The sequence below is a fragment of the Populus trichocarpa genome, chromosome 2 (genome assembly GCF_000002775.5).
Source record: "Populus trichocarpa isolate Nisqually-1 chromosome 2, P.trichocarpa_v4.1, whole genome shotgun sequence".
Lineage (NCBI taxonomy): Eukaryota > Viridiplantae > Streptophyta > Magnoliopsida > Malpighiales > Salicaceae > Populus > Populus trichocarpa.
The window spans coordinates 9,107,279-9,125,844 of NC_037286.2; the positions used below are offsets into that span (position 1 = coordinate 9,107,279).

Below are 18,566 nucleotides of genomic sequence, written 5' to 3' on the forward strand. Positions count from 1 at the left end.
TGAGTGGCGATCATCTCGCAATGATAAAATCTTGCCTTAATTTGCATGGCCATGGCTGATGTTGTTCGATTGGAGTTACAAAATCTGCTCGATGCTAAATTTTAACAGAAAAGCGTCAGAGAGTGCATTACATTCAATGAGGAAAGCAAGAATTAAGGTGATAAATTAACACGAGAAACAGCAAACACATTGACCAAGGGCACATCTTCTGGCGCCCACCAAGTTACTGTGGACGGTTATAACTTGAACGTCTGAGCCCTATCATGCCGAGGCAGAACCTTTACAGTGATTTATCATATAAATCAGACCATGATTGAGCATGCAAAACTCAGGATCACAATCTTGTCGAGCAAAATACAAAAAGCCACCATTATCTGGGATGGCCCATGTGACGTTATTCAGGTGCAGCATCAGACCTGATTCGCTCGTACAGTTGGTAGATCAGAGTAGATCTGGACATCTGAGGTTCCCTTTCCAGCACCGCCATCACATCCTTAACAGTAATAGTACGAACCACCTTCGTTTGAGGCACAATTGCTTGATTCCTTCCAAATTTCCTAACAGCTCCTGCCAAAGGAAAAAAAAAAGGCAAGGTGAAAAACCAACAAATGTAACGAACATCATTATACATATGTGATCACGAGCTGAGTTTGCTTCAGCACATGTCCCGCTAATAGTCACACTTACCAGATGCAGAAGGAACTGCAGGGCTCCTTTTTTCTGCTTCAAGATTTTCTTTCACATTTCTTCCAGATGGTGATTGAGGATTGCGGTTCACATCATTAACTGGCTGGGAACTAGATGCCCCCTCCATCCCTACTTCACGTTTCTGCCGTGCTTGTTCAGCCATTAGTTGCCATTTTGACAACATGTCATCTCCCCCAACAGCAGCTCGAGCAGCAACATTAGCAGCTGTTGTCCTCATTTTATCATCCTCCTCTTTGTTAGCCTACGTAGTTGTAGTCGTAGAAATTAGAAAAACAAAGATCTATTTTACTGGCTAGAAGGCAAACTTTTAATACTTGCCAACATCTTTGATACCTTCACTGACTTCACGCGACCTTCATCTTTCTCCTTGTCACCTTCACCTCCATTTTCACCCTCGGGCTGCATTTAGAGATATTGAGGTCATAAAAAATTAAGGAATTCATGCTTGCATAAATATATCATATGGTGAAATATCACGCAATATACTTGTGCATTGTTCTTTATGAACATGTACTTAATAAAATCATAGATAATGATAGTAAAAGAAAGTACAGTGCCATATAAAGCACGCACATCGTTAACTTTTTGGAGCTTTTCTGCTTCAGCCTGCCTTTTCTCCCATTCTTCCCGAGCTTTCCGGTTCATTGTCATTATCTGTTGCCTAACATCCGAAGTAATTAGAGTCTGGTGTCTTGGCTTCTCAGCATCAACACGCTGTAAGATCCAATTAAAATCATGAAAAGACAATTGAAGTGAGAAAATAAATACAAGCAGAGACAGATTAAAAAACTCACCTGTTTTGAGAGCCTGATCAGGTCACTTATCAGTCCACGCATCCTTTCCTCCACGCACTAAAAATGGAATTCCATAAGAAAACGTGAGAGAATTATCACAAAGAATGCACCAAGAACAAGCAACTCACCAAGGACAAGCATCGCCCAACATCATTGCCAATGTTCTTCAAACCACATTTGGCCACTGGAGACAGACGAACCCAACACATATCAAACCATGTGAATGATACAGCCTTCCATAAAGCACAAAGCGCATGGAGAAATGAGTTTACAACAGCCATAAGAACAGAAATACTAACTGATCTCTCCTAATTTTTTCTGCAAAGGTTTTTTCTGCAAAATCAGCCTTTCTTCTTCTTCCTGTACAACCCTCCGTGATGCTTCTGAAACTCGACTGTCCTCCTTTGTCCCTGAAAATAGTTGTTCTTCCTCTTCCTATTTCAAAGCAAAATATCAAAAGAATTACAAGCCTATTTGTCAAAGGGAGTGCTTTTACTGGCTAGGTGATACTTTTGAACAGGCAATCTTGATGATTGTAAAAAATACCATACCCTGAGATTAACTCCACTGACAGCAGTGACATCATTGAGTTGTTCAATGCTTTGATCAGAAAAAGCCCCAGATACCTTTTGCTTCTTACTGCACGTTATCCCACAGATTATGCATCAAACATGATCAAAAACAAGCTTTTAAAAAGAAAAAAGAAATAAATGATCAAATTAAAATCACTCTCGCTCCATAAAAAGGAGCTATTTCACCTTGATGCAAGAGGCGATGAACCAAGTGCTTCAAATGGCTTCTTTTGGCCAACAGAATGTTTTTTGGGAGGTGTTCTTGCACTAACTCCAGCAGGAGAAGCTACAGATGGGTTTCGCGAGCTTACCTGATGGCACATAGAAGCAAAGGGGATATTATTCATCAAATAAACAGAGAATGACTAGTTTAATCATTACGAAAGTTTTGTGTGTGAAATTGAGTATGCAAAACAAGATATTTCTGATATGAGATAAATAAACAAAACTTTAAAAAACTTCATGTGATTGGAGAATCTGTTTTATGTAGCATTACTCAGTCAAACCAAAAGGAAATAAGCTAGTAAAGACAAATTCATTCACATGTTCCATGAAAGGACGAGGATGTCTTTAGCTATATACCATATTGATGCAGGAACTTTAAGAAGAATTTACATTTACTTGGTAATTTTAGTTTATGATGCAGGAGCTTTTTTGGAAAAATAAATATTTTTCTTAGTTAATTTTATGTTTTCCTATTCTATATTATTATGTTTTTCTAGTTTTTTTTTCCTATTTAATGGGAATAGTTTTCCTAATTTATTCTTTTTATTTAGTATTACTAGGGTTTTCTAGTTTTATATATATATAGGTTGTGATAGCCTTTTGGCAAGTAGAGATATGGATGGATAAAATTAAGTATTTTAAGAGTCTCCTCGTAGTTATGGTGTTCTTGATCCTCAAGGATTTTGACTTATACCAAACCCCATTATCCCTCGCTTCCATTTGTTTAAGTTGGTATCAGAGTCCAACGATTCCTCTGGTTTTGGTTTGAAGTTAATGAGGATTTTTATCAAATCTCAACAATTCCTGGTGATTAGTTGATGTGAGATATTGAATAACCATGATTGGAAAAGATCACAGAACAAGACATGCCCATGTCGGAGGAGATGAGAAGGTTCCTTCTTGAAACATCCCGGAACTAATGTGTTGTTTTCGTCTGCATTAGTTGCTCTTATTGGAAATCCTGATGGTAGCGGGCTACACAAAGATGTTGTGTTAGGATACACAATGGGACGGTCCGAACAAAGGAGCTAGGAACCCACAATGAAGCTACCTGCACAAAGGTGTTTGGAACTCATGATGCATGGCTCACAAATAAAAAGATTTTCGTGGTGGATAACGGTTTCTGACTGAAGTCTAAACTTGAGAACAGATTCCTTCTAATCCAAGGAGACTGATGCAAGAGTTTTTTAGAAAAACAGATATTTTCCTTAGTTAATTTTATGTTTTTCTATTTTTATTTTCTTATAGCTTTTCTAGTTTTTTTGTTTTCTATTTGAAAGGAATAGTTTTTCTAATTTATTTTTTTATTTAGTATTACTCGGGTTTTCTAGTTTTTTTTATATATAAAATGTTGTAATAGTCATTTGGCAAATGGAGACGTGGATAAAAAAATTAAATATTTTGAGAGTTTCCTATAGTTACAATGTTTTTGGTCCTTTAAGGTTTTGACTTGTAGCGAACCATATTCTTCGCTCTAATTTGTGTCAGTTTCTTATTTAGTTCACAAATCCTTACATTATTTTGAATTCAATATCAGTCCTAATAATAGTGCTTGGTTATTTGTATAACCTATAAATCATTAGTATTATAAATCCTTAGTGTTAAAAGGACCCTGCCTTCTTTTCATATAAGGATTAGGATTTAAACCTATAACTAGTATAAATAGGGCTGCCTATGCCAAGATGCCTTGTATTTTTAGAGATGGAGATTGATTTCCACTTTAGAGGTTGCTACAAACCCTAAACCTATTTTTCTAGTTCCAGCTTTAATTTTCTTCTAGTTTTAGCCATCATATTTAATCTTCTTTGCAGTTTTGAGTTGATTTCTCTTCCCACGCTACGTCATATTTGCTCACCTAAAAAGTACTCTAGTGGGATGACATTTGCGTGTCATATCCAAGTATCTTGGACAAGGCTACATTTTTCAATCAATTTCAAAGTACTTGCATGGAGGAAATTAAATTTCTAGTAAAAGATTTTCAAATTGCTAAACACATATGATTAATTAATTAATTCACGCCACTGTCATTGCACTTCACTAGAAGAAACGTAAAGCCCAATACAACCGAATAAATCATCACAGACTAAGTGTGTGTTTCATATTGCGAAGCAGAGTGCTTTTCAATTGAAAATGCATCAAAATGATTTTTTTTCATTTTAACATCAATACATCAAAATAATCAAAAAACACTAAAAAACACCAATTTGATGCCTTTTCAAAGCAAACACACTTTTAAAAAGCATTCAAAATCAGAAGCTACTGCACTCCCAAACAAGGTCTAAAAGATTTGGGCTTGTGAAGCACTTAGAAACTCCAACCTAATAACTTTTGCTAACTAGTCCAACCACCATCAAGTGATTTAATAAAGAGTCAGGGATGCTGTGCAATTTGCATCTAGTGGTTCAAATAACAACAAGGAAGATGGTAGATAAACTATGAAATCAAGAACTCAAAAAAACTAAATGTTGTTGAAATATATTCATGATCAGTGCGAGAGTACCTGGCCATTAGGGTCCAGTTGAGTCGCAATTGAAGGGGAAACAGAATTGGGAGGAACCATACCACCGGATGTTGAAAAAACAACTTTAGAAGATTGCTTGTCTAAAGATTGATCCTTTAAATTTCCTGAAATGGCATTTCCCTGTTCAACGGGTGCAGGAGGCAGCACTTGAGGGCTCAACAACTGGGGTTTGTTCTGCTGCTCACCAGCCTGTTCAAGAGAGCCCGGTTTTACATAATTCACTGATGAGAATGGAGCAGGACTTTGCTCTCTATTTGGTGGTGCTTGCCAAGGAACTGAATTCTGTTGTACAGCTGATTTGTTTGTATAATGGGAAACAGAACCACTGTGCACTCTACTAGGATCATTAGCAGAATTTTGCCTCTCAAACTTCGGCGTGCTTATCATGTTATGTGGTGGCCCTCCTACTTGTGTCACACCCATGTTCTGATGATGTGAAATTTGCCTTGTTTGTTGATCATGGGGTTGTGGCTTCACAGATGGTCCTGAAGTACTAACTTTGGTCCCAGGATATTGATTGTAATTACCACCACTGCTTCCATACATTGGAAAGGAAGTTGGTGGAAAGTGCACATGTTGTGGCTGTTTGTTCTGCCCTTGCATTGAAATAGAAGATCGCTCCCTTTCTTGATTGACAATACTGGTATTGGAAGAATGCAACTGGCTAGCTTGCATTCCAAGAGAATCTGGCTGCCATTCTACCGTTTTGGATTTCTGAGAATTGACAATGCTTGAATCAGTCTGCAATTGGACTGCTGACGGAGGATTACGAGATGGTTCTGAAGAAATAGATCCCCTTGGGTGAAGTACAAAATGATGTGGATCAGGAAATTGAGCAGCACTGATTCCAGCAGGCATTCTCACATTGTTTTGGCGACCAGCTTGAGACTGTAACTGGGATTGGTTGGAACCTGACTGCAATATAGGACAAGCTGGCTTCAGCCTAGTATCACCTAAGAGAGTCCTTAGCTCATTATAATGTCACTAAACCCATTCATTACTTGCCTGTGATTGCAGTTGTGCAACTGCCAACCTGAGCACTTGATCCCCAACAATATTTCTCATAAGTCTAACAAATTGGTCTTTCGCAATTTCATTTTTCTAAAAATGACAAAGGAAGATATATCATGATAACAATCAGTCCAGTGCATGAAAGAGAAAGCACAAAAGTCATGTCAGATACCCACCCTCAGTTTATTAAATAAAGTTTGCAGCTGCATCTCTCTGTCTTTATCAAGATGAGGTTTCAAGGCAGGCAACAATAATACAAAGGGTATCTGCTTGCTATTCTTTTGGTTACCAGCCTGATCTGTGCCTGCAGTTTGCTGATTGCCTATCTTCTGAAAATTTAAAAATTGAGAATCAACATCTGAAATTTGCATTTTATCAGGCTCGGATTTTGGGGTAGGATTTTGCTCAGAACTCTGCGCCCCGATAGATTGAGGAGTCTGGACAGGAGCTTGTTCCACAAGTTCTTGTTTAATATCATCTTGGAATTTTTTCTGAAGCACTGGTGGGTGGGTTGGTTCCTGCGGGACATCCCCCTTTTGTTGTTGGTTATCAGCATTAGGTACATGCTGCTTTGTCTCCATTGCAGATGACTGCTGCTCCTGATGATGTTGTTGTTCGACACTTTTTGCATCAAGTTCTTCGGTGTTACTGGCATTGTCATTTTGCCCCACAGTTGGCCAATTTGGAAATTGTTGACTGGAACTTTGATTGTTTTCGTGGGACAAAACTACAGTATTTTTCAGTTGTGTACAAAAAAAATTATCAGAATTTTGAAAACACAATATTCCAGACAGGCTAAAATACCAAGCACAAGTACAAAAAACATTGCTGATATAATTAACATGACGAACATACAAAAAGGCTAAAGACAAGCACAACTAATATTGCCACCATGATAAACTGATTGACTAATTAATGACTTAAATTATCACAACACCCAAAACACTCCACAACTTTTTTAAAAAAAAATCTCCAACTTTATGCGCTTACATCGCAATGCTAATTTCCGCCATCTTATTTCTCAGCCTAAATCATATAATTAAGCTATCAGTAAATCATAAGAAACTGAATTATATAATTAGAAGGCGGTTGAATGAAAGATCAAATAAGTACCCGAACTCGAATCAGACGGCTGAGAGGTGGAGACATCACCCCCGATGTCCCGATTTAAGGCAGCTTGAAAAGCCTCCACGTCAGCACCGGAATGCATGGTTTCGTCCTTTAAACACAAAACCCTCGAAACTGAAAACCTAAAATTCATAATATTATATAAAAAAGTAAAAGAAGAAGACAGAAATGCGTACCTCGTCTTCTTCAAGAAGCTTCATTATGTTAGGGTCCATTATAAACCAAACAGCCTGTGATTGATATTACAACTATGTTGCTTTTTACACAATCTGTTTGCTTTTGGAATGGATAAGATTTCGAGGTGCGAAATAAATAGAGATGAAATTAATTTAGAAATTAAGTAACAGAAGCAATAGTGGAGCTAATTCATTCAATTTTATTTTTATGTTCGAGAGACAGAGACAGAACAAGAGACAGGTTTTTCGGAGAAGAGAGTGGAAACCGTTGCAGTCTTGTGTCCCCTTTTCCGTCTTATATATAGTAATAATATAGGGACCTGGTGATCCAGAACTGGTTTTTTTTTGCCTTTCCTTGTTGCCCGAACCGTTTCCTTGTGAGGGGCTTGGTTTTATTGTTTGTGTGGGCTTTGGGTTTTAGAGACCAGTCCTTCATGCGCTCTTTTATTCGGAGGCCTGTTTCAATTTTTTGGTGTTTTTAATTTGAGAATGAAAATGAAAATAATTATTTATAAATTAAAAAATAATAGGGGATGAAATTTAAAAAAATTATAGAGGATTAACCCAATAGAATAAAACCCAAAAAAAATAAAACAAAACCCAAAAACACAAAAAGATAAAAAATAAAAAAACATGAGCTCTAAAGAGAGAAGAAAAAACAGGGGAACAAGGATGAACCTCTTAAATCTGGTCTAATCTCTAAAATCTATAACTTGTGAAATCTTGAACCTGAATTGAATTCAATCAAGAAATTTAACTCCCAACAAATTTAATCTTGAATGATGAAATCGAGGAAAAATATTAATAAAAAAATTGCAAAAACAAAAAACAACAACAAAAGAATGAGGATAAAATTAAACAAGAAAAAACCCAGTGAGGATGAAGTTTGAAAAAACAATTAATGATCCCAAACAAAATAAATTGCAATTAAAAGAATTATGACCAAACTTGAAAGATTAAAAAATCATAGAGAGTGAAATTAAAAATCATTTATAATTTAATAGATTATTTATAGATTAAGAAATGGTAGGGGTGAAATAAAAAGAAAATTGTAAAGGGCTAACCCAGGAGAATTAAACTAAAAAAATAACAAAAAATAAAAAAATAAGAAAATATTAATTTAGAAAAGGAGGAAAAAACCAAGCAAACTCAGCGAATCTCTTAAACTTGTTCTAATCTCTAAAAGTTGCATCTTGTGAAATCTTTGATCAAGATTCAATTAAGAAACGTAGTTCTCAACCAATTTAATTTTGAATGATGAGATGGATAAAAAAAATTAATTAAAAAATACTACAAAAGTAACAAAAAGAATGAGGATAAAATTTGATAGGAAAAAACAAATGAGCATGCAATTTAATGAAAAAACTTAAAAATTATCCCATATAAAAAAAATAGCAATTAAAAGAATAAGGGTAAAATTTTAAAGATTAGAAAAATCATAAGGGGTAAAATTGAAAAAACATTTGTAAAAACCTAGAAAACTTGGGCAAACGTCTTAAACCTAGTCAAATTTTAAAAACTCGTAACCCATGAAACTCTGGATCCAGGTCCAATTAAGGAGTTTATTTTAAGCCAATTTAAAAATATTAATTTTTAAAACTTGTAAAAGCAAAAAAAAATGATAATCAAAAGAACATGGATTAAATTTGATAGGAAAAAGAAAACAAAAGAGGATGAAATCATAAAACAAAACCAATTTAAAAAATGATTCCGGATAAAAACTTGTCAAGACAAAGAAATTAGTAATTGAAAGAATAAGAATTAAATTTGATAGAAAAAAAGAGAGCAAAGAAGGGTAAAATCGCAAAACAAAATCAACTTTAAAAATGACTCAAAATAAAAAAATAGCAATAAAAAAATAAAGATCAAATTTGAAAGATAAAAAAATTCAAAAATGGTGAAATTAAAAATACATGTTAATTTTATAGATTATTGAAGATAAAAAAAAATCATAATAATAAAAAAAACCAAATATGAAGAACCACCAAATTGAAGGGTTATTCTTTATTTTTTAAGCGATTTGCGCGAAAATCTAGATAAGGAGAAAGAAGAAAGGGGGAAAGCCCCTCACGCGTGAAGGGTGGGACACATGCCGTGAAAGGTGTCACACATGCCGCCTCACGAACAGCTTCTACCACCAAACTGTCGTGAAGGGTGGCACACATGCCGCCTCATCGGATTAGGGATGCCGAGACTTTTCAAATACTGCCTTGGAGGGTGGTGTTTGGTGGCTAGAAAGCCCCTCACGCGTCGCTAAAACGGTGCATGGGATCGCTCATACGTTAGTGCGTGCAAGTAGTTTTTTTAATTATATTTAATAAATATAATTTACAACAATGTCGTCCCTTGGCACCCTTGAAATTTACAACAAAAACAAAATAAAATGACAAAAAAGCTATTAGGTGAAGGTTTAATTAATTTTGTCTTTAAATGTATCAAAGTAATCACACTATTCTAAAAAAAAATACTTTTAATTAGCTGGCATTGAATTATTTTTTTCAAGAGTTAAATGAATAATTTTATTGTGCATTAAAAACACATAATTACCAATATATCCCCACACAATGCTTAAAAAACATTTATGTCTTTGTAAAAAGACCACTTTACCACCAAATCCAAGTTAAAAATTAAATGATAAGGGAGTAATATAATAATTACACAATTATAATAAATTGTAAATTATATCTTGAAACACAGTAATATCACATGAACTTTAATGTTCTTGATAATATTACATATATTTTAAATGGTATGAGAGAAATATTGCGATAATTACTGTATTTTTTCTCTTTATCCTTAAAAAAAGCACTGTTATTGTTTGCCTTTAAAAAAAGGGGTCAAATGGTCATTTTACAACATATAAATGTCAATGTATAATTGCAAGATAATATAAATGGTTTTTCATAAATTTTTTGGACTTGTAAATACTACATTGCTCTTGTGAAACCTAAAAGCCAATAGACCCCAAAGAAAGACTGTATAGACATGACCAAAGGATCAAATGCGAATGGGACATGACTGCTCTCATAAAAATTGGTCTACAGACATCAACTTATGATCAAAGCTATATCAATTGGCCTGTAAATTTGCAAAAGACTTGCTTAGCTTATACAAGGTATATATATCAATTCTTACAAGAGGGCTTAAATGCATAAAAGGAGGAACAATGGAAAAGAAAAATTACTATTCTTGAAGAGACATGTAATGCAGTCTTTAGAATGCTCCTTTACTGAGAAACAAACACTAAAGGGATGCATCCCTTCGCCACTGTTCAGTTAGCCTGAGACCTCTACATCGATTCTTGATCAAGAATATCCTAACCTGAGTTACTTATATATATATATATATATATATATATATATATATATATATATATATATATACAAGTCCATCAAACAAAGTTATAATAGTTATCAAGATGCATTCAATCCGAGGTCTCCTCAGCCTCTCTAGTGGAGGAGTCACGTACAGAAGAAGGGGGCAATTGCCCCTCTTCAATTTTCGAAATATTCATTTTAGGCTTGTTTAATTATATCATTTCAAATTTAACTACTTTATGCATGAGAAACATAGCCACTTTTTCTTTGTTGTAAAGGGTATTTGAACCTGGAGCATTTCCCTATCGCATTTATAACGCATACTTGATGAAATTGTTCTAACTACAATTGCAAGGATTGAGTTTGCTCTTTTATCCCTATTTTTTTATAAGTTGGCATATCTAACCCGATGATGTCTAGATTTTCCTCACAAGCATGTTAGGATGTTGTGTTGTATATGTCAAAAGCACTGCACCATCTCTAGTTTGAAAGGGGACAACACTACAGCATCCCAAATGATCTGTTACACACTGAACTACTGCTTTCTGTAATTTTAGGCACTGGATTACTGCCATTCACAAGGCATGGTTCATAGAGATGTGAAACCTCAAAATGAGATGATTGATCATCAGGTCCAAAAACTACGCTTGATTGACTGGGGACTCGCAGAGTTTTACCATCCCGGAAAAGAGTACAATGCGAGAGTAGCTTCATGGTATTCATGAATTTATGAAGTCTAGATTAGTAAATGTAGATGTTAAAAGTATTTTCTTCTCTAACACTAAGGTGGAGATTTCAAAGGGTACTTTGTTTTAAAGTAATTTACATGAAGGTACAGTCGGCTGAAGCACTACGAGAAATTATGTTTTTCCAAGCTGCTACTGTTGCTCTAACCCCTTCATAAAAGAGTCATAAATTCTGTAAGCTTTTAGCGGAAAATGCAAGTAAGGTATCTATTGGCGTTCATATATTTTAAGGGTCCAAAACTCCTTATTGATTTACAAGACTGTGACTATTCTCTGGGCATGTGGAGCCTGGGCTGTTTGCTTGCGACGATGGTGAAAATTCTGGTGGATCTGCCTGTTCCTTGTATTGTAATTAAATCTAATACGAGATAATTGCAAATGTACTGTGGTGTAATTTTATATGATTATATGATCATAAATGTTTTGCACAAATATTTCCCTGCAGATATCGCGAAAGGAGTCATTCTGTTGCGGCCGTGACAATTATGACGAGCTCGTCAGAATTGTGGAGGTAATTTTATGTCTGGTATTTGACAAAATAATCTTACGGTCAGACTTGATCAGTTGCTTGTTTGATAGTACAAGAGGACATGGTATCTCTAGTTTGTATGCACTATTCTATATAGTCATGGGACATCATAGTAATTGGTCATCACTTTTCTTCAGGTTCTTGGAACAGATGAGTTTAAAGCTTTATTTGAACAAGTCTTTTTAGCCTTAAAGAAAGAAAGAAAGAAGATTTGTTGTGGTTTCTGCCCACCCACATCCTCTCCCCTGCTACCTTTATACACAACCTTTCTCCTTTCAATTTCTAAAAACATTCAAGTCAATTTTCTGCCTTTGACATATACTTATGGTACACAATGCTTATTCAGTTCTTCTGCTGGTACAGCAGAAAGCCACGGTCTCAGTTCATCACTTCAGAAAACAGGCATCTAGTTTCCCCAGAGGTCATGTGAATTATTTTTCTAGGGATGAAATATTAGTTTCCAAATAATCTTTGTAAGAATCATTTCGGCTTTGGCCATGGATTCTTTTTTTAACGCAAGTATTGGTTCTTTGGTTTCATTTGTGTGGCAAGCAGGCCATTGATTTTCTTGATAAGCTTCTTCGTTAGGATCATCAATACAGGATTACAGCTGGAGAGGCAATGGTATGTTTTAGTATAATTTCTTTGGGATTTAACGGATCTGTGCCTAACGTAATCTAACGGATAGCTACGCGCATACATTCTTCAATTAATTTATTTTCTACCTTCACTGGCATGTTAGTAATGGCGCAATCTCAAGGAATTGAAGCAAAACCCAAGAATCTAAAGATAAAGTCGACAACGTAACCAAGGCATCATAGTAATATAAACACACTCCACAATACATGGCAATTGACATCCATGAATTTGAATGAATTGCTTTGCAAAGTTCCAAACTCGATTACAAGACAATAAAGATTGAGCGTTGAATCCGTATCCACTAGTTCTTCTCCCACACTTCATCTTCATTTCTTGAGGTGGGGGAAACACGCATAGACGTCAGATTTGGGGTGTTTGGCTTCTGCATGCTCTCTGCATTTCACCTCTGATGTGGTGCAAATGAATGTCTGCATACACACCTTACACTGCAGACAAAATACAAGACAGAGAAAAACAAAATTTTCAATTCATAATTCCAAATGCTTATTTTTAATAACTGAATTGTTGGATCCAACGCATCCAAGGGGTAATCTTATTGAGTCGACCACAATAATCTCAAGATTTCCCATTGAGACGATAACATGGCTGAAGCCAATGGAAAACATAGATATGACACGATCAAGGCATCTCTCTCAATAACCACACAAGGAAGAGTAAGTATTGAAGAGGTTGGTTTTCTTCCTTTGATCAATTCATGCCTAGATAATTATTAATTGGTAAAAACAAAATCAATCGCATTTGGCCTAATATCAGCTCCAGTTTCGCTTTATGAAGTAACAGGAGCTGCAATTTCTTGGAATTAAAATTTTAAAAATTTAGCAGGCGGAAAGAGGAAAGAGCAAGGAAGAAATTACCTGGATCGACATGGCTTTCTTGTTTGCTTCAAGCTGACTTCCTGCATATAGATCGGACCACAAATTCGAGTCAGTTTATGAAAAAAACCACATAGATCTCCTAGACAAACATCGAGCAGTCAGATGAACTAAAAGAGAGAGAGATTTGGGTTGCTAGGGTTTTATGAATAGTTAACTAATTACCCTTGGAACCAGCTTTTTGCTTATCCAGGTTCCTCTCGCGAGCCATCTTTGCCTTCTGCCCGTTGCCTCCTCCCATTTTTTCTTCTTCGATTGAACTGAGGTCGGGTGTTGGAGTGGAGGAAATGTGATTTGGGTATCTGCCGCTTTAAGATAGGAGAGAACACCCCGGCAAAACCTTCCTAGAGGATACCTATTTATCTTCAGACCCCAGTGGAGGCCAGAGAAGATGTGCAATCATTAAATTTATTTGTGATTTTAACTATTAAGAAGAAGGGAGAAAAAAAAAAGGAGGAGGAAGGACTTAATCCTCTAGAACGACGTCGTAGCTTATGTTTCTGCGGGGGAGAGGGTTTGTGTGAGGACTAGAATTGAAACTATTTTTTGTGTGCTGAGTGATCCACGAGGGAGTTGCTTAGAAACTTCGTCGGAGGCAGGTTTGGATCCTATTCGTGGACTAGAGTAGGTGGAATAATTTAGGGGTGTGTCCATGTCATGTCATGGAAGTGGATAGACCGATAGAGTCCATGGAAAAGAAGCGTGTGAGTTATCAAAATGAACCACACAGCTGGAGCTCACTTTTAACTTGTGGTGGTTTGTGTACGTATGTGACGAGGCTCTAGCACACATGACTGGTGGACCCATGCAACCCAGCCCAATTTGGCAGCCTAACAGAACCAACCGCTTCTTTTCTTTTTGGTACTTTGAGCGAGTGAGAAAAGCCTTAAATACCCTTTATGGAATTTGTTAGAAACTAAGGCCTGCTTGTGATTCGGGGAAAATGAATTTTTAGAAATTATTTTCAAAAACTTCTCATTTTTATTTATTATTAAAAAAGTTGGTTAATAAAAAATATTTTTGATTCAAAAAAAATTCATTTGATTTTAATAAAAAAAAAATTATTTTAGATGGAATATATTTTCTAGAAGTTGAGGAAATTTTAAAATATCATGTTATTTGTTAATTATATCAAATATTGTCCTCAATCTTTTAATTGCTATATATTTTATTTTTAATATTATTTATTTTTCAATTTTATCCCTTGAAATTTTATTTAATTTAATTTTTATATCAACTTTGCTCCTCATTTGTTTTATTATTATTTGTTTTTATCTTATCCTATTCTTAATTGGATTTTTTTATCTATAAGATCTAATCCCCATTCTTTTTATTACTATTTCTTTTACTTGAAATAATTTATGAAAATTGAAATTTTTTTTAATATCATATTCCTTTAAAAATTTTATCTATCAGATTTGGTCTCTGATCTTTTTATTTATATTTTTTTATTTGAAAAAAATTATAAAATTATATTTTTTTTCAATTTCATACTCCATAATTTTTTCATTTATTATATTTTATCCTCGTTCTTTAAATAAATTTTAAAAAATATACTAATAAGTTATTTTTCATAGCATAATAAAATACTAGAAAGTGTTTTTTAATATATTTTTTCATGATACTATCAAACATTTAAAAATAATAAACTTTTAAGAAATTCATTTTACAAAAAAAATTTATATTTTGACAAACAAACAGGGTTTAATTATTCACAAAATCAAACCTTGAAGAAAGCTGCAAGCAGGAATTAAAGGCTTAAAAAAACATGAAATGTTATACATGAATTTTACATATGTGAAGCTCGTAGTTTTTCCCTTGTGTTTTATTTGAGAAATTAACCCATTAAACTTAAAAAATTTGGTTAAATATCATGAGATGGTATTTTTAATCTACGCTAGGGATACCTAATCTTAATAAAACAAGAATTTGCCCTCTATTGTTATAATTATATATAAAAAAAACTCTAAAACATGTGGAAAAAATAATATTGTGATCCCCATTAAAAATATCATTTTTTCCTTCTCAAAACAAAACAAATAACTCACTATGAAAGGTAATATGGTATTTTCATAGGAATTCCATTAATCATTTTTACGAGAGGTAAATCGGTTTTTTTTTCTAATGGATAATGAAATAAACCCTTATAAGTTGAATTTTCTTAGGTTTTTGTCTAGGGATATTTTTGTATTTTTACCCAGGTTTTTTTGTTATTATCATATCTTTAGGGGTAATTTTAGAATTTAATAAATATAGATATTATTTTAAAATAGAATGTTTGACACATGCAGTGCATGTGTCAACACGTGCAGGGCCAATCAGTGGTCAAACATTGCTTTCCATGGCGGTGTTTACATTGTCTCGGTGTCGCTTCAGTAACGAGGTAGGATGTGTGACCAACAGTCTTTTAATTCAACACCGATAACCTTTTTTTATTTTATTTTAAAAAAAATAAGCAAGTGATAGGTCCCCTACTCATCCCCAAATTATAACCACCACAGTGGTTGAAATATTAGGGAAGATGCTTTTTTTGGTCTAAAAACTCATTTTCCAACCCATGTTTTGCCCTAAACCATCTAGAAAACATCTTAGATATCTTGACAAACTCATTCATGACCTAAAAAAAACCTAAAAAACCATCCAAAACTTGTAATCAACCCAAAATAAAAAATCTTCTCGAACTCAAATATGTTTTTTAAAAAATTTGAAAGTGAAAAAACACATTAGCGGTACTCTCGTCACCAAATAGAACTTGTTGACACTGAGATCAACCGTTTTGATGGCCACAATCAGTGTCAACCAAGGTTGTCAATTCCGTTCCGTTTCGTCTGAAATGGCCGAAACATTCCATATCAATTCAAAAAACGGAACAAAACGGAATAATTTTCATCTCATTTTAAATCTCGGTCCGTTCCGGATTTTTCGGCTAAATTTCAGCCGGAACGTTCCAGTTCCATTCCACATGTTCCGTTCCACTCTTGAAAAGCCATTGAATCAAACTGAACCTTATTCAATTTAATTAATTAAACCATCCAAATATAAAAAGCTCTTTTTCATTACTATTTTCAATAACAATGATATTAATAATAATATTGAAAATTATTATTACTATTTTCATTAACAATGATATTAATTTTTTAAAATTAGATTTATCACTAATATATATAGTTTATATTCATGTTTATACTTTGTATAAATTTTAGCAAAACAATGGATGCTTTAGATTCCATTAGTCTTTATAACATTGACCTAATTTTATATTTAAAATATTTGTGTTAAAACATTTTACTTTCATAATATTTTGATATTTTATTTAAGTTGAATTACTTTAAGTTAATCTTGACTATTTAGAAATATTTTAAATTTTGAAATTATATTTGTTTGGCATTGTGTTTGTATTGCATAAATTATAATTAATTTATCTTGAATTTGAATTATGTTTGTTGAATTATATATATATGAACAGTACAATTCCAAAACGGCACGCCGAAATACTCCGAAACTGAAACATTCAATTCCAATTGAAAAAACGAAACATCTACCGAAACGGAATTGATAACCTTGGTGTCAACGATGATTCTCTCTCTACCACTAGAATCTAATGACTTTCTCTCTCATTTCTCAAACCAATGATTGAAAAATTAAAAAAATAAAGTTTTGGACCAAAATTCATTTTTTTTAGAATTTTAAAATTAGAGGGACTCAATTTTTATAATTCAGAAAGTATGAGAACTAAATCGAACATTTCACCTAAAAGTTTGAAAACGACACCCATATCCTCTATATTTTTTACTTATCCTCTATTTTTTTGTGTTTCCATTCTTTAACAATTTTAGCTAAATTAAATTTTAATTAGGTCCTTAAAGGGTTTTTTTTAAAAAAAAAAATTAATAAAAAACTCATGGGCATAGTGAATCAATAGTGCCCATGAGTGTGTATCTACAATGTGTGGGTGAACAATATTTCTCCCATGCTTTTTAGAGTATTGTTATCTAGTTTGTCGGCACACATTTCGTTACAAGTCGAATCAATTTTGTTTTAACTCAAAAACTTGAATATGCAGGTGTTTGTAACGCGGTTTTTGCCTTGAAGTAAAACTTTAATCATAAATTGAAAAGTTGATGCATGAATTTAAAAAAATAAATCAAAAATCATGTACATCAATAAAATACAAAATACATCGTTGATAATAACTAAAGATTGAACTAGAAAATAAAAGATATATGTAAATTAAAATATATAATCTCATAATGCAATCCATAGTTTAGCCTTCTAGTTAAATAACAACACAAAAGTTTGTTTAATTAATTTATTTTAATTAATATCAACTAAAACTGAATAATTGCTAGGTTGAGTATCTCACACATAAATTGAATTAATCAAAATTAATTAATTTATATTCAAATAAAAAATAAATTAAAATAAAAAGGGGCTAGGCTACTGGGCCTAAATTGCCTAACCATATGGCTCGTTAAGAGAAAATGCAGGCATGCGGGCTTTACCTGTGTTTTTTTATACCTTCAATGAGGGCGGGTATGTACGATTGAACATTGTCTTAGATACCAATGGAGATGGGCCCATTTGTAGAAAAATTAGAAAGGCTTTATAAAGATAGAGGTGGAGAATTCATTCTTGTATCTACATTGGCATTCTTGCTAGTATAAAAGCCATTAGACGACGTGTCACTTGTCCACTCCTTTCTTGCCCGTGAAGTTATACTTGACGGAGTCGTTTTCGTGTAGTGTTTTTTCTTCAGTGTTAATCGCATCCATGGAATTCATTTACAGTGATTTTTGAAGTCGCGTGAAGACTCCATACTTCGACTGAAGGTATAATCTATGAATACTCGTCCGGGAGACACCACAAGACCTCCACTCCTCCTATCCTACCCTATCCTATCCACCACCGCCATTTTATTATTTTTCCTTTTTCTCAACCCCCCCTCCCTTGATTATTAAAGGAAGATGGCGTTCATCACTGCCACATATAGATTGAGATAAGGACGCCTTTGCATCATAAGATATTCAAAGAAAAAACACGATCAGTATCGTTGAATAATGGAAATTCGTGAACTTGGCAAGGCTATGTGAATAGATCAACGATGAAATATACAGGCAAATATACTTCTGGACAGTTTGAGCCAGTCAAGATCGGACATGTCATCAAACTTATAAATGCCAAAAAGAAAACCATAATTTATTTGTTTTTAGGGTTATGGCTCTCTTGAAAATATTGATCATGATCGGGGGTATTTTTGGGCACGTAAATAAACGCACTTTTCTTTTAGGTATTTAAGATTCTAATAAT

General features: G+C 34.0%; 3 protein-coding genes across 4 annotated transcripts; 1 reads left to right on the top strand and 2 right to left on the bottom strand.

Annotated features, from left to right (window-relative positions):
- Nucleotides 1-21: 21 nt before the first annotated feature.
- Nucleotides 22-7,421, bottom strand: LOC7462851 (transcription initiation factor TFIID subunit 4b). 2 transcript variants are annotated; one of them, XM_002302379.3, is made up of 14 exons: nucleotides 7,136-7,421; nucleotides 6,945-7,050; nucleotides 6,008-6,558; nucleotides 5,826-5,921; nucleotides 4,800-5,735; nucleotides 2,261-2,385; nucleotides 2,054-2,141; nucleotides 1,802-1,937; nucleotides 1,631-1,686; nucleotides 1,503-1,559; nucleotides 1,282-1,422; nucleotides 1,042-1,107; nucleotides 688-949; nucleotides 22-567 (listed from the first exon to the last, which is right to left on the bottom strand). In XM_002302379.3, exons 1-14 carry the CDS (start codon nucleotides 7,172-7,174, stop codon nucleotides 395-397), a joined length of 2,832 nt encoding a protein of 943 aa, XP_002302415.3. In that variant the 5' UTR covers nucleotides 7,175-7,421; the 3' UTR covers nucleotides 22-394. The 2 variants fall into 2 exon arrangements, with proteins under 2 accessions (XP_002302415.3, XP_052306380.1); XM_052450420.1 differs by having other exon boundaries at nucleotides 4,800-5,731; nucleotides 5,822-5,921.
- Nucleotides 7,422-10,149: 2,728 nt separating this feature from the next.
- On the top strand, nucleotides 10,150-12,157 carry LOC18096280 (casein kinase II subunit alpha-2). Its single transcript, XM_052450151.1, has 5 exons — nucleotides 10,150-10,215; nucleotides 11,010-11,167; nucleotides 11,486-11,546; nucleotides 11,644-11,709; nucleotides 12,074-12,157. Exons 1-5 carry the CDS (start codon nucleotides 10,150-10,152, stop codon nucleotides 12,155-12,157), a joined length of 435 nt encoding a protein of 144 aa, XP_052306111.1.
- A 374-nt stretch (nucleotides 12,158-12,531) lies between these two features.
- LOC7462852 (uncharacterized protein At2g23090) lies at nucleotides 12,532-13,871 on the bottom strand. Its single transcript, XM_002302381.4, has 3 exons — nucleotides 13,425-13,871; nucleotides 13,242-13,282; nucleotides 12,532-12,812 (listed from the first exon to the last, which is right to left on the bottom strand). Exons 1-3 carry the CDS (start codon nucleotides 13,498-13,500, stop codon nucleotides 12,693-12,695), a joined length of 237 nt encoding a protein of 78 aa, XP_002302417.1. The 5' UTR covers nucleotides 13,501-13,871; the 3' UTR covers nucleotides 12,532-12,692.
- Between the last annotated feature and the right edge of the window lie 4,695 nt (nucleotides 13,872-18,566).